Source organism: Cervus canadensis, chromosome 1 (assembly GCF_019320065.1).
Source record: "Cervus canadensis isolate Bull #8, Minnesota chromosome 1, ASM1932006v1, whole genome shotgun sequence".
Classification (NCBI taxonomy): Eukaryota; Metazoa; Chordata; class Mammalia; order Artiodactyla; family Cervidae; genus Cervus; species Cervus canadensis.
Window position 1 is genome coordinate 118,173,676 of NC_057386.1, and position 16,762 is coordinate 118,190,437.

At 37.5% G+C, this 16,762-nt stretch overlaps 1 protein-coding gene and 1 non-coding gene across 5 annotated transcripts in view; one reads left to right on the forward strand and one right to left on the reverse strand.

Moving 5' to 3' along the window:
- PTPN11 (protein tyrosine phosphatase non-receptor type 11) overlaps positions 1-16,762 on the forward strand; it is a 65,274-nt gene that overhangs the window by 8,063 nt on the left and 40,449 nt on the right. For 2 of the 4 annotated variants that reach the window (XM_043439476.1, XM_043439493.1), the window contains exons 2-3: positions 9,789-9,911; positions 14,874-15,065. In XM_043439476.1, coding sequence (XP_043295411.1) covers positions 9,789-9,911; positions 14,874-15,065 — 315 coding nt within the window. Of the gene's footprint in view, positions 1-9,788; positions 9,912-14,870; positions 15,066-16,762 lie in introns of all 4 variants that reach the window. The other 2 variants (XM_043439468.1, XM_043439484.1) reach the window with 1 other exon arrangement.
- On the reverse strand, positions 14,226-14,332 carry LOC122425135. The gene has a single exon (XR_006264715.1). It is a non-coding gene; the product is annotated as a U6 spliceosomal RNA (small nuclear RNA).

The window sequence follows — 16,762 nt, forward strand, 5'->3', positions numbered from 1 at the left end:
CCTGTTAACTTCACGATTCTTTGGCTTCCCTCATGGCTCAGTGGTAAAGAACCCGCCTACCAGTGCAAGAGATGTAAGAGCCATAGGTTCAATCCCTGGGTTGGAAAGATCCCCTGGAGAAAGACATGGCAACCCACTCCAGTATTGCCTGGAGAATCCCCATGGACAGAGGAGTCTGGTGGGCTACAGTCCATAGGGTCGCACAGAGTCAGACACGACTGAAGTGACTTAGCACACGCATATCCCTTACCCTGACTAAGATCTCAGGGACTGAATGAACTCTTAACTGCTCTGTTAGAGGTGAGCGTTTTGTGAATCACAAAACTGCTAGTCGTTGAACTACAAATATTAAACATGCAACTGGGAAAAAGTTTCTGGTAAATACAATACTTTTTGAAAAGCATAGCTCAGGAAGGAGAGTTTACAATACATCAAAACTCAAGTGGGTGGATTATGTTGTAGAACTTTCAATTTCTAATTATACACCGTTCGAAATAACATGGGGACAGCCCCTGAGCCGTGAAGTTCAGTTTTTGCAAAGACAGGGTAACATAAATGATTCATATGTCAAAATGGGTCATATGAAACTAACATAATTATGCAAGAGAAGAATCTATCTGCATATCTTCCACCAGTAATAATAATGATAACAACAGCGATAACCAGTGTTTGTTAAGCCCTTTTACTCTGTCTAGCCTTTGTGCTAAATGCTGGTTACTGAGTTTCCCTTGTAAACATTACTCTCCTCTGTTCCCTCTTAATAACACGATAGGCGTAATTAGAACTTGGCAATGAAGCAATAATAGTTTGTTTAATAAAGGGGTAAAGAGACCACTTGCTTTTTCTCCTGTGCCAGTCTACCTGATGAGTGCCCATGGTGGTTACCTAGCCCACCTTCAGCAGTGAAAGTGACTTTTATAATGTCTCTCAGCCTCAGCAGGATACTCTACATAAATGTTGTGTTTTTAAAATATACAAAGGTGGGAACACATGGTTATGAATGAAGACTATCTAGACTCAGAGTCCTGCTCTAGAAATTTTTAGAAATAAATAACATTGTAAAGGCTAAAAATTTGATTTCTGGAGCCTACATTGTATGCTGGCCCCATGGAAAACAGTCAGTAAATGTGGCCACAGTTTTTTAAAAGTATGTATTTATTTGTTTTTATTTTTGGCTGCTGGGTCTTTGTTGCTGCGTGTGGGCTTTCTCTAGTGGCGGGGTGGGGGGGCCCCACTCTCTAGATGCGATACACGGGCTTCTCATTGTGGTGGCTTCTCTTATTTTGGAGCACGGGCCCTAGGATGCATGGGCTTAGTTGCCTCCATGGCATGTGGGACCTTCCTGGATCAGAGATCGAACCCATGTCCCCTACATTGCAAGGCGGATTCTTAACCACTGGACCACCAGGGAAGCGCTGTGGCCACAGTTTTAACCAGCCATAATAAATAATAGCCAGTAAATTATTTTTTTCCTTGCTGTCAGAGCTAGTTCATAATTGAGGAGAAAAAAATGTATGTAATAATATGAGCATGGAGAAGTCTTTTCTGTTTTATAATTTTCAACTTTTTATTTAAATCTGAAATATTTGTAGGGGAGAGAGACTCAAAAGGGAGGGGATATATGTATAAAATTATGGCTTCCCTGGTGACTCAGATGGTAAAGAATCCACCTGCAATGCAGGAGACCTGGGTTTGATCCCTGGGTCAGGAATATCCCCAGGAGAAGGAAACGGCAACCCATTCCAGTATTCTTACCTCGGAAATCTCATGGACAGAGGAGCCTGGTGGGCTACAGTCCATGAGGTTTCGAAGAGTTGGGCATGACTGAGTGACTAACGCTTCTCATGACTTGATTTGTGTTATTGTACCTCAGAAAAAAAGCACAACATTATAAAGCAGTTTTCCACCAATTAAAAAATATTATTAGGGGTAAAAATATAATTATGCCTTCTCTGTCTTCAAACTCTTTCCTGATGTAAATTCTCATCTCTGTCTTTTTTTTTTTTTTTAATCTCTGTCTTATTTACTTTTTTCTTCCAGCCACCCCGTCTTTTTAGTACCTATTGTGAAGGGTCCTGTTAAAATCTGTGCCTTTATTGTACGTATTTTTTTCTGACCTAAAACAAAATTCTTAGTTCCCAAGGTGAAAGTCCTTAGAGTTTTTTTCTGTGCTAAGCATTTTATGCGTTATTAATTTACTTCAAGCTCACAACAACTTGCTGTGAGTTAAGTTTTTCTAAACATAGCAAGAAACCCAGAAGCCATAAAGGAACAAGCTGATAAATTTAACCACGCCAAGATGAATTTCTTTGGGGCAAAAAAATTAACCACAAGTGAGTAAAAAAGGAAAAATGCTAAGACAAATGTTGTCACACATATAATAAACGATCATTTTTCTGGTTCTATCAAGAGCCCCTTTAAATGAGTAAGAAAAAAAATCCAATAGAAAATGAACAATGGCAAGCTGACAACTCACAGAAAAGGAAAAAAAAAATGGTCTGAAAACATGAAAAATTGCTCAGTTTCACACAGAAATGCAAAGTAGAATGGTACCATTTTCCATGACTCAGATGAAAAAGTTTGGTAATATGTGTATTATTGGCAAAGCTGGGAGAAAACAGGGACTTTCACACTCATTTCATGGGAGTTGAAACTGTTACTTTCTTTTGAGTGCAGTTTGGCAAATTTGTCAGAGTTAAGAAAACACTCTTGTCAAAGCAGTTTTATTTCTAAAATTTTAATTTACAAACATACTTGTAAATGTGTATAAAGAGAATTATAAAGGGTATGATATGCTGTACTATTTGTGTTAACAAAAATCTAGGAATAATATAAATGTTACTAGGGATTAAATTATGAATAGTACATTCTTATAATGGAATAATGTATAGCCATTAAAAAGAATAGAAAGATCATGTGGAAAGATCTTTGTGTTGTAGTAAATGAAAAAATTGGGGTATAGATCAGGATTCCATTTGTGTGTGTGTTCACATAGCCTGGCATGGAGTATGCACCGTGCACATGTACGTAAATATGTGTGTGTGTGTACAAATATATTTATATATATACACATATAATATATATATATATATATATATATATATATATATGCATGAGACGTTTCTCAGTGTTACAGGAAACTTGCTAACTGCAGTTACTTTTGGCGAATACAGCTGGGAGTATATGGAACCTTGGGCTTTTTCTCTGAATTTCATGCCTATCTGTGCTGGTTTTTTTTTTTGTGTGTGTGCTGTTTTAATAAATAAATTTTAAAGGGTTTTAGAAAGTTTTAAGTGTGTGTGCTCAGCAGGATCCTAGAGGACATCGACTCTATACAAAATTAGAGCCGCCTAAAGTAGCTGGCTGAGATAAGGAAAGATGAAACAGGAATGAAAAACAGGATAACCAGATAAAAAGATCTTGCTAGAAGCAGTAAACAATGCTCTTGAGGCAGCCCTCCCCGTGGTGAGGTTGAGGGCAAACCCGAGAAATTCTTCTAAGAACCTGTTTTTGAAAAACAAAGAGGAGGTAACAGTGGTGACCGTAAGGGAACAGATCTCCCGTAGGTGGTGGGGGTCCAGGCTGGGTGACCAGTGTAAGTGAAATAACCGCTGAGCTTGCAGTGTGCTTCCACAGAGGGGAGACAAAGTGGTTTTTCCTTTCATTCACCTCAGTAACCTAAGAATTGTAGGTTTAAGGATTTTTCGAATACTGTGATACAACCATCGTTATAATTTAAAAATAATTAGAATCTTCTTTGAATCAGGAACAAGGTATCTGCTTTCCATATCACTGAAGTAGCTATCTTTATCTGATATAGATATCAGTGTTATATTTGCTTCATGAAAGGAAGTGGTGCATTTTCTTTTCTTTTTGCTTCTCTGGAATAATTTATAGAGCATTGGAATGGTATGGTCTTTGAAATTCTGATAGAGTTCCATTTTGAAACCAAAAAAATAAAAAGCCTGGTGCTTTTCTGTGGGGTAGTTTTAAAATTGCTCTGTTTTTATATGGAAATTGGTTTGCCTGCAGTTTTGGCAGTCTGTATTTCCTTAGAAAATTATTCACTTCATCTGGATTTTCTAATTTATTTGCACACCAGTTTGCAAAGTAGTTTCTTAAAAAATTCTTTGTCTTCTGTTTAAGTGGTTATGGTTATTTCCCCCTTGTCATTTCTTATTTTGTGTATTTGTGATTTTTTTTTCTTGTTTTTGTACTCCTGAATAAGTTAACTAGTGGTTTGTCTATTTTGCTAATTTTAAGAAGCAGGATTTTTATTAATTACATCTGCTACCTTTTTGTTTTCTTTGATTTTTGCTTTTATCTTTATAAAATATGTTTCCTTCCTTGTGGTATACTTTGGCCTTTTTTTTGGGGGGTGGGGCTTTGTTTTTTTATTATTGTTAGTGTTTGTGTAGTGAATTTTCCACCGATCACTCCATTAGCTGTATGCTATAAATATTGATACATAGTGTTTTTGTGGCCATTATTTCTTACAAATTGTGTAATTTGAGCTTGTTTCCCCCTTTATCTAATAGTTGTTTAATGGAGGGTTTTAAAATTTCCAGGTAGAAGGGCCTTTCAGTTTTTTGCTTTTGTTAGTAGAATTTGGTTTTATTGCTTTATGATACTGTATTTGGTAATACTTTTTTCTCTTTATATATATATATATTATTGAAATATGGTTGACTTACAGTGCTTCAGGTACACAGCACAGTGATTCATTTATACATATACACATATATTATTTTTCAGATTCTTTCCATTATAGGTTATTATAAGATATTGACTATAGTTCCCTGTGCTATACAGTAAACTTTTGTTGTTTGTTGCATATATATTTTTTTATTAGAAATCTAGCATTCTATTCATACTACATCAAACAAGTAGAATCAAAATGTCATAAATTTTTTAGCTAGGCAAAAATTTATAAGTTTTCTAAAATACATATATTATACATGTATATATAGACATGTAATATGTCTATAGTACATATATGGCTATATATGAAAAAATGGAAAACAGACTAAATAAAATGGGAGCACTGATTATGAAATAGATAATGTGAAACAAACTAGATAAAAGAAGATCATCGTATAGTCCAGTTGCTTTGAAACATGGCTGCTCATTAGAAACACATCTGGAGAAAAAAAGCAATACCAGAGCATTTGTATTTTTCAAAGAATTCTAAGATAATTCTGATGTGCATCTGGATTTTAAAAAGTGATCACAGGTTTTTCTATTAAATGATAGTTTTGGTAATATAGAATTCTATTATATTCTGTTGACCAATCATGATACAATGGTATTAAGTTGTAATACTTCTATTTTATAGGAGTTACTGTTTTCTTTTCTTTGTGACCTAATATAGCTGATCAGTTTTTATGAAAATTCTCTAGGCACTAGGGAAGAATATGTGACTATTATCAAGGTGTGGAGTTCAACATATGCACAATATATCTACCATATTGTTTATGTTGTTTAGATTTTCTCTTAACCTATTTTCTTAGTCTGTTTTATTTTGTATTGGATGTGGACTATTAAAATCTCCTATTATTAGTGTGTTTCCTTGCATCTCCTGTAGTTTTTGCTCCATAAAGGTGTTTGTACATAAATATTCATAGATTTGTTGTTTGTTAATTTTTTTCAATAGATAGCAACCTCGTCTACATTTATTGTTATGATTGATAAGTTTGGTATCACTTCTATCATATATTTTATACTTGCAGTTGACCCTTGAACAATACAAGTTTGAACTGCACAGGTCTACTTAAACACAGATTTTCCTCAATAAGTATGTACTATAGTACAACACAATCTGCAGCTGGTTGAAATCATGTGGTTGGAAGCAGAACGGTGGATATGGAGGGCTGTCTATAAAGTTAAATATGGATTTTCAACCGTGTAAGGATCAGTGCCTCTAACCCCCAAGTTTTTCAGGGGTCCGCTGTATATATAGTGGTTCCTTGCATTGTTTCTCTCAAGATGTGTGTGTGTGTGTGTGTGTGTTTATGTATGTGTGTATAATTTTTTTCTAAGATGTGTATTTAAAAGTTTTTTGTTGAAAATAGTTTTTTGGAAGGTTTGTGTCTTTTTTCTTAATTCTAGTACTTATCCCCTCTGTTTGGTTATTTAACTTTCATTATCAGGCTTATCAGATTTTTTTTCATTATCTTTAAATACCCATTTGTTAACTATTGCCTACATAGCAATGGGACTTCCCTGGTAGCTCAACTGGTAAAGAATCTGCCTGCAATGCAGGAGACTCTGGTTTGATTCCTGGATTGGGAAGGTCTGTGGGAGAAGGAATAGGCTACCCACTTCGGTTTTCTTGCCTGGAGAATTCCATGGACAGAGGAGTCTGGAAGGCTACAGTCCCTGGGGTCAGAAGAGAGTTGGACACAACTGAGTGACTTTCACTATACAGCAGTGAGGTTTTTATTTTGGCGGTGTCGGGTCTTAGTTGTGGTGCTGGGGAATCTTTCCTGGCAACACACAGACTGTTTAGCTGTGAAGATCAAGAGGGCTCATGTGGGATCCTAGTTCCCCAACAATGAGGTTTTTATTGTTTTCCCTTTCCCATTTTCTAGTTGTAGTATTTCCACTGTGTGACAATATGTAACTACTGTATGTTAGTCTTCTACTCTCATTCCCATCTTTGTTTTAGTTGTCCATGTACACTTACAGATTATTAAATGCCCACTGTCAGTTATTTTGTCAGCGTTGCTTGTTCCCGTTTGCTTAGATGAAGTTTATCCTCTAGGAGAATCATCAGGAAAGACTGATATGTGCAGCATTCCCTTAGTTCTTGTATGTTGAAACTTGTTTTTTTTCTATAACCTTGATAGTTGAAGGATAACTTGGCTGGATATAAAATTCTTGGTTTACACTTTTCTTTCATTGAGTTTTTGAATAATTCTTGTTCATTTGTCAACTTGCTGCATCTGTTGACTTTGAAAAGTTGGATGCTAGTCTCATTTGTTTCCTGTAGCAAGTTATTTGATTCTACTGCAGGCATTGATTTTACTCCAGTACTCTTGCCTGGAGAATCCCATGGACAGAGGAGCCTGGTAGGCTACAGTCCATGGGGTCGCTAAGAGTCGGACATGACTGAGCGACTTCACTTTCACTTTTCACTTTCATGGATTGGAGAAGGAAATGGCAGCCCACTCCAGTATTCTTGCCTGGAGACTCCCAGGGACGGAGGAGCCTGTTGGGCTGCCGTCTATGGGGTCGCACAGAGTCGGACATGACTGACGTGACTTAGCAGCAGCAGCAGCAGCAGCAGGCATTGAAGATTTTTTTTCCCATTTGTCTTTAAAGTGTAATAGTTTCATTAGAACAAGTGTCTGAGTGATTGTTCTGGGCTAATTTTCCTAAATACCTGGGGAAACTTTTCAGTGTATATATTCACATCTTATTTATTGTCTCAATTTATTTTTTTAAAATTTAATATATTTATTTAGTTATTTATTTTTGGCTGTGCCAGGTCTTTGTTGCTTTGCAGGCTTTTCTCTAGTTGCAGTGAGCTGGGGCTGTTCTCCAGTTGCGGTTCCTGGACTTCTCATTGTGATGGCTTCTCTTGTTGCAGAGCATGCACTCTAGTGCACACGGACTTCAGTAGCTGTGACACGTGGGCTCAGTAGCTGTGGCTTTAGAGCTCAGGCTCAATAGTTGTGACACATGGTCCTAGCTGCTCTGCAGCACGTAGGATTTTCCTAGATCAGGGATCAAACCCATGTCTCCTGCATTGGCAGGATTCTTTACCACTAGGCCACCATGGAAGGCCCTCAGTTTAGTTTTAAATATTAGTTCTGTTCTATTGCATGGTTTGTTTTTTTTTTTTCGGTTATATGTGTGTTCCCCCACTCAGCTTCAGACTATCACATCAAGTAATATGTTGTTTTGTAGCCAAAAGCAAAAGAGATTTGACATTCTAACTGGCTTATATAGGTAGACAAATTGAATATTAATGTAAGATTTTCACTGTACTTTTTGAAAAGTTATAAGTAACTGGATACCCTCTGTTATTGCTTTTTGATTCCCTAGGGCTGTGGGGACTCAGGTGGGAACCACAGATCAAAGAAATCATGAGCAAGGTTAAAAAGAAAAAAAAGAGTTTAGTAATCATGCTGTATGCTAAAGTATGGGATGTTGGGATGATAGGTATACATAACTTGAGGTTGAGTTTTCCTGGGGCAAAATTCCATCTTGATCTTTTGACAGGCTCTCAGAGGGAGTAAAAAGCCAGCTAACATATATGTATGTTTTTTACCTGAGCCCTGTGATTTTTCTCTGGGACAATCAGAGTGATGCTTAGACTTCCCCCCAAATGCTCGGAAGATACAATAGGAAAAATTAAAAGGAAAATAAATTTCAGTTAATGTAAATAACAGGAATGTTGGTAGGCTATGTCAGAATTCTTGCCTTTTCTGATTATTCCTTGTCAGAACAGTCTTTTTTTTTTTTTTTCATTTATTTTTATTAGTTGGAGGCTAATTACTTTACAATATTGTAGTGGTTTTTGTCATACATTGACATGAATCAGCCATGGATTTACATGTTAGAACAGTCCTATATTTATTATTATGATTGTCAATAATAATATCTTAACTTTAGTGCATAGTATATACCGGACTCTCAGATGACTAACCATCTCGTATTTAGCACATGCCAAATCCAACACCTGAGTTTCCTCTCCCCACCCTTTCCCCCTGTCTTGTACACAGTACCTCCAACCTTCTACTTACCCAGACCTGAAACCCAGGCATCTTTCTTACTCTCTTCTTTTTTTCCCATCTCATTTGTTAATAAGGAAATCCTGTTGGCTACCTTTAGAGTATTCCCAGTTGGACTGTTTATCACTGCTCCTTCTGCCACCTTGGTCCTTGGTACCGTCATCTCTTGCGTGGATTATCAGAGTAGCTTATTTAACTGATCTGTATGCTTCTGTCCTTGCATAATAGCTTGAAGGATGATTTAAAAATATAAGTCAGGGACTTCACTGGTGGTCCAGTGGCCAAGACTCTGCTCCCAATGTAGGGGGCCTGGGTTCAATCCCTGGTCAGGGAACTAGATCCCACATGCTGCAACTAAAAATTCTATGTGCTACAACTAAAGATCCTGCATGTCACAGTGAATGTTGACGATTCCTCATGCTGCAACTAAGACCCTGCACAGCCAAATAAATAAATTAAAAAAAAAAAAGTAAGATCATGTTGCTTCTCTGCCTAAAAACCCTGTAGTCCTTTTCCATTTCACAAAAAAATAAAAGCTGAAGTTTTTACCGTGTCCTCCAAGGCCCTCCCTCACCTGGCTTTTCATTACTGGCCTCATCTCCTTCCCCCCTGACCCTTGTCTGTTCCGTCCCAAGCACCCTGGCCTCTTGAGTGCTTGAACAGGTCGCAAACAGTCTGCCCCGTGCCCTTTTCTTGTTCCTCCCTCTGCCTGCTGTCCTCCTGTCTTATATGGCTGCATGTTACTGCCTTGCTTCTTCCAGATCTGATCAAATATTCCCTTATGGCTGAGGCCGTCCCCAACCGCCCTGTATAAATAGCATCCATTTCGGCCCCAGTCCCACTAACCATGCCCCCAGCCCCACCTACTGTGCCAGCAGGACGCCAGGTCCCTACCGTGGGGAAGACAAGGAGGAGGCGGTGATCAAAGAGAGTTGGGGAAAAGGGTTGTGTTGGTGTTTTTATTTGCTGCTCTTCTCATAGGCATTTTAGCTGCAATGGTGTGGAAAGCAGTGCTTTGCTTTTCATTGCTCTTTTTCTCTCTCTCTCAAGATGGTTTCACCCAAATATCACTGGCGTGGAGGCAGAAAACCTGCTGTTGACAAGAGGAGTTGACGGCAGTTTTTTGGCGAGGCCCAGTAAAAGCAACCCTGGAGACTTCACACTTTCCGTTAGGTAAGCTGGAAGAACAAGAGCACATCCTGAGAGTGCCTGCCAGGTGGGAAATGTTAAGACCACATTTGGACAACCTGCTACCCTCATTTAGAGTCTGAAGACCTGTCTGCAGCCCTGTGAGTGAGGCCTTGCCAGTGCCCTGGTCCCCTGATCAGGGGTGATTCAGGCCTGCTTGTGGGGTTTCAGGACTTGGCCTCCTGAGAGTGAGCGGATTAGGGAGTCAGCAGAAGGGGCCTGAAAGCTGGGCTTTTCTTCTCTCTTGAGGGACCACATAAGGATGAGTTGGAGCAGAGCATAAGAAGTTATTAAATTGAGCCTGATTCGATCCCGATGTAATCCCAAACAAGGCGCAGTTCTGGTTCCACTCATCCTGAATCTGGTTCCCTGCATTTTTCCTTTCTCTTCTGGTGATTACTGAATGGGGGAAAAAAAAAAACCAAAAACTCTTGAAGTATTTCTTCAAATAGACTCACAGACATAGAAAACAAGAGTAAGGTTACCAAAGGGGGACGTCGTGGTGGTGGGGGTCTGGGATTAACAGATACACACTATGTTATATATAGTGTAGGTAACAAAGACCCACTGTATAGCCCAGGGAACTGTACCCAGTATCTTGTAATGTTCTATAAGGGAAAAGAATCTGAAAAAAAAATGTGTACCTGACTGAGCCGCTTTGCTGTACATCTGAAACTAACACAACATTGTGAATCAGCTACACTTCAAGTAAAAAGAAAAAGAAAGAAGAGTTTCTTGAGATCACGTTTCTTTTTCAAGAAATAAAGCATCACTGGGGAAGTTGTGGGGCCGTTTGTTCCCCTGCGCAGTCCCATTCCCCTCGCTCTTTCCTCAGAGGAAACCACCATCAGGAGGCTGGCATATCTCCTTCCTGAACATGTTTTTATACTCACTGCATTTGTCCTATGTGTGAATGATATGAAGTTGGTTTGTGTGTTTTTAGAATTCATATCCCTGGCTTTATAACGTATGTATACTGTGACTTCCTTGAAAATTTTTTTTTTTTTAATTCTGTGCTGGGACATATAGATCTAATTATCAATTTTAATGGCTATATAATACTTGAATGGTGTGAATATGCCACAATTTATCCCATCCCCTATTGTTGGACACTGAGTTATCTTTACTATGTTTAAAATTGTTTTGAACAGTGTGGCCAACCCATCCTGTTGCATGTCTCTTTGGGCCCGCATGGGAGAGTTTTTTCTTGAAATTGACTTTCTCTTATATACTCACTCTGCTTGCTCTAGCTCATTCCAGGAGCCAGATCCGAACTGCTCTATGAATTTTCTTTTGTTGCTACCATTTTTAAATAAAAAAGTAAGGAAAATGTGCTCTGAGGGTTTATCCAGGACCCTTTTGGGACTTGAGAAGTCCCTTTTAGATGGGTATTAGTTTCTCAAGGAGCCTGTGTCATCATTAGCTTTTACTTCTGTTTTGCTACCAGGAGTGGGCAGAAGCCTTCCTGAGTTTTCGGGCCTTGTCCTAGCACAGACCTCTAACCTACAGTTGAGTGACATTTGACTTACAAGAGTTTGGATGGAGATTATAATAATAATAATGAGGAGGAGGAAGAGGAGGATGATAGCAAACATTACTGAGGACTTGACACATTCCAGGCCATTTTGCTAAACACTTGCTGTGTTTCATTTTATTTAATCTCTCCAATAACCTAAGAATAAATACCACTTTATTAAGTCCTAAGAATAAATACCACTATCTCCAGCTTTGAGGTGGGTAAGCTGAAGCTCAAAGGTCAAGTTAGAAAGCTGGTCTCATACCTAGTAAGCAGCAGAGTCAGGACTACAGAACTGGTGAGGACTTTTTTTTTAAATTTATTTTTCCTCAGCTTTTTATTCTGAGCAATTGCAGGTCTATCAGAAAGTCAAAAGATGAACACAGTGAACACCCACATTCTCTTTACCTGTTATTATAACATTTCACTATGTTTGCTCTTTCTTTTTATGAGTATGTCTTTGTGTATACTCCTTCTGCCAAACCTTTTGAAAATAAGTTGCAAATGTCAGGATGCTTATTTTTAACCTCTAAATTTTGTTAGTTCAGTGTGCATGTCCTATTAACAAGGACATCCTGTATAATTACAATATCATTATTATTATATATGAGAAATTTTAACATTGATTCAATATTATCTAACATACAGTCCCTGTTCAGATTTCTCTCGTCATTTCAATAGTGGCTTTTGAAGCCATCCCATTATGTCACATCAGGAAGCACAGAATATCTGCTTGTCTTATCTTTTGGTGTTTGTGCTCCTGGAGTGTTACTGCTTCTAGGCCCTTGTAGTAGACAGAGCTGGGGAGTAAATATATATTTGAAAGCAAATTTTAAATATATCAATATCAATAAATACATGAATATGTATCAAACCAAGTTTGATAGTTCCAATTCAACACCAGCTTCTTCACCTCTTCTCATTCCATATTTGCATTTCCCTTCACTTAGAGAGAGAACCCTGTTTTATAGCTGCATCAGTGTATGACCTCATTTGCTCAATCCTATAATAGGGAAATAGCTTCAGAATGACTGTACCACTATCATTTCTAATTACAAAGATTTCTAATTAAAGTTCATGATTTCCCTGGAGTCTTTTTTGTTCTTAGAATATATCCCAATTAGGGTGTACTGTTAGTACTGTTTTCAAAAGCTACAGGAATTAATTTTCTGTGTAGTTATGAACTTACTACAAAGTCAGATTCATTTCTTTCTATATTCATTTTTGGTTATGCACTCATTTTTTAATGTATATGATATACATGGTTTTTTGTGTATATGATATAACAGACACTGAGATGTTTGTATATGTGTGTGCATGACATGTTTATTGTTCTAGTTTTCTGCAGGTGATCTAAACTTTTTGTTATGCGCCCATGGTATTAGTCAAGGAAGATCCCCTGTTTTAATTTTGAGGAAAAAATATACAGAAAAATACATAAATTTATGTCCAATTATCCATGTTGTGTTTCTTGCCAGTCATTTTTTTCTTCAAAGTAAAATATAAAGTAAAGCAAAATTTCCTCTTTTTCACCACACTTTCTGCTGTTCTTTTCTTTCCCAGAAATAACTACTTTCTGAGTTTGGTATATTTCTAGTTCATTTTAAAAAGGGTACATATAGTAAATAATGGAACATAAAAATAAAATGTAAACATTATTATATATATGTCTGTGGTCTGTGTCATGAATAACACATGCTATGACTTGTGTACATTCTGAAATTTTCATAAATGGTGCATGCTAAGCGTATCATTCTACATTGTGCTTCTTTCATGCTCTCACATGTATATTTATGTATATATACATTTTTTTTTTTTTTTGGCTGCACAGCATGCCTTGCCAGATCTTGGTTCCCTGACCAGGTATCGAACCTGGGCCCCAGGAGTTAAAGCACCAAGTCCTAGCCACTATACCATCAGGGAATTCCTAATATCATGTTTTTGATATCCACCTATGTTGCTTTATATTGATCTAGTCCATAACTGAAATATCTGTTTTTGTGTTATGTTCTTAAGGTTAGAGATAGGAAAGCTCATGTGCTAAAATAGAATCAGGTGGAGCTGGAGGAGAGACTTACTTGAAGTACCTTTTTTTACGCGGAAAAGATTGTCACCATAAATTAGAAGTAGATATTGTTATTAACATTGTAGGGTGCTTTTTTTGTACCTTGTTCCCATTTTCCTTTATCTTTGGATAAAGATAGTAATGTTTATATTTAACAGAGGCCTCATCAATAATGCTGTAGGGTCAGACTGAAAAATAAATATAGGTTAGTGGCTATCATTTTAGGATTGCCAGACTTCTTGGGTCTGCAAAGATGATTATGAGTAACGAGGTATATTTAGTAGTTCGGAAAACCAAACGGAAAATCATCAGACTGTCTAGGCTAACTAAAATACCAAGTTTTAGAAACTCTTGGCCAGTGTGTTACATCAGTTCAGTGGGTTGACATATTAGCCATCTCATTTTGGAAACTCTGTCAGTTATATGTCTTTAAAATGATTTTTAAAGATACAGTTTTGTATAATATCTTAAAGTGTATAGTGAGGCGAGTTTTGACGAGTATACTTATTAATGCGACCAGTACTCCACAATCAAGATCTTGAATATTTCTTTCACCCTCAAAAGTCCCTTTGCGCTCCTTTCTAATCTTCCTCCCGTTAAGAGGTCAGCGATATTCTCTTTTCTATCCCCATTGACTGGCTTATTTGACAGCAGCATATAAATGAAGTCATACAGTATATTTTCTTTTGTGTCTGACTTCTCCCTCTGTTTTTTTTTTTAAATTATGAAATGCTTCACGAATTTGCATGTCATCTTTGCGCAGGGGCCATGCTAATCTTCTCTGTACCATTCCAGTTTTAGTATATGTGCTGCCAAAGTGAGCACTGGCTTCTTTGTCATAACCTAATGTTTTAGAGATTCACCTATGTTGTTTGTGTATATCAATGGTTCTGTGTCTCTCTTTGTAAATTCCTATATAATATTCCATTGTATGAGTATTTGTGTACATTTTGGCGATAAATATTTGATTTTTCACTTTTCTTCTACCACAAAGAGGCTGCAATGAATATTCTTGAACCAATCTTTTGGTAGCCATGAAGTTTCATTTTTGGAGGGCAAAATACTTAGGAGCGGGTTTACTGAATTATAAGGTAAATGTATGTTTAATTCTAATGATACTCATCGTGATTAATTAGTGTTGAGAAAAGAGATCGCCCCTTACCATACACAGAACCCTTTGTGTTGAAATGGTTGACTGTGTGGTTATTTTTCACTCAGTGCCTTTGTTTAAAAAAAGCATAAACTTGTACCTTCTTTGGGTTTGTTTCAGTTAGGTAAAATCTGATAATGAATGTGAGATCCATATTTACTAGTATAGCTCTCTATTTGTCTTCCCCCCCACCTTTCTAATGGACTATTTTAGAAGAAATGGAGCTGTCACCCACATCAAGATTCAGAACACTGGTGATTACTATGACCTGTACGGAGGAGAGAAATTTGCCACTTTGGCTGAATTGGTCCAGTATTACATGGAACATCATGGGCAACTAAAAGAGAAGAATGGAGATGTTATTGAGCTCAAATATCCTCTGAACTGTGCCGATCCTACCTCTGAAAGGTCAGTTCTGTTTACATAACTGTGGAGCCTGCGTCTTTCCCGTGTCATAGGTCTGATGTGAATGCATCATGGGGGTTTGGCTTCTATCTGTTTCTTAATCTTAAAATCTTAAAAATCTCATAATCTTAAAAGTTTTACTAAAGTAACTGTGATAGGATAAGTTTACTCTCAGAGTGGCCTTTTCTTGCAAAAACTTCAGTCTCACTATTACTTAGAACTCGTAGAAGTCTCAGACAGTTCCTGTATAGATTATACTTGGTACGTGCAATAATTTTAAGATTATTGAATTTGAATGTTACTGAACTTTGAGAGTTAGGAGAGGAAAACAAACGCTAATGGAGACACCAAAACGGTAGCAGTTCCCTGTAGTAGCTCCTGAGCAGCTATTCAGCGATGCCACCAACAGATGTCAGTTTAAGCTCAGAAGTGGGAGAGCAGAGAACTCAGAGGGTTCAGATTGTTCATAAGCTCTTTGATGTTATATCCACGAATGTGTGGGAATGACCTTGCTTAGAGGGAATTGTATTATTTCTGAGATCTTTCCCTTGTTTTGGAACTAGGCTGATGAAAGCTGGGGCTTGACTTAATTGTATTGATTTTATTGGTTTTCTTCTGCATTCTCGGTCTCCTTTCTGACTCAGTACCAAATCAGGGTCTCTTATTTAGGTTTGTATATTTTCTGTCTTCAGATAGCTTTCTCCTCTTTATACCTTCATGCCATTGTTATTTTATGCTGATCATTTGTTGGCCAGCCAGATTATTAAGCAAAAGACTGTCAGCCAACTCTCTCCAGTTTATTTCTTAATTTTACTGTCTTTGGCTGAGAGTGGATGAAAAATATCTTGATAAACATACCTTCAGTGATGACCGATTAGCACTACGTGCGGATCATGCTTGTTTCCTCAGGAACCCGAGGGGAAAAGCCACATTATTAATATGACTATGTTAAGATGTTTTCTGTAGTAACTTAGAGCAGTATTTTCTCAAAGTCTGACCTCAGACCGCCTACATTAGGACTCTAATGTGCTAGTTAAAAATGCAGATTGCTGGGCCCCATTCTGACTTAGTGTATTGGTATCTCTGATTGTAAGGTATGAGAATTTACATCGTTAGCCCAATCCTTTGCCTCTACTCCAGGTCTCATGTGCATTAAAATTTGAAATGATAACCCAGCGGATAGTCCAAACATGTGGACAGCAAACTTGGAGGCTCTTGAAGTATAAGTTGAAAATCTGGAAAAGCTTGGAATGTTTGAATTCATTTCTAACAAAGATCCTTTTTTTATGGAGTGTTTGCATGCCAAAGCAAGGGCAAACATTCAAATGATTCTCTGTCACTACCATAACTCTCTATTATAATTTCTTTAAATGACTGTGATTAAATAGTTGGTCATTTTGGGGTTGGGCAGTGGAGAAATGACAGACTGCCTTTTTAAAAGATGAGGGATTTAAAAGAAATTAAGAAAGATTGAGGATATTGGTGTTCAGATGCCTGTGGGCTCATTTAAGGAATTTAATGGTTGCTCCTAACATCTTTATCATTTTTCCTGCATGCTGGGGGTGCAGGTTCAGTCTTGAATGGGATGGATCAGTCTGTTGGATGAATGTGTCTATTTTAAATTGTTTTGAGAGATCACTGTGGATGGTAGTTTTATAAAAGGATGTTGTGAACTCATTGAAGAACTCAATTGATTGTCA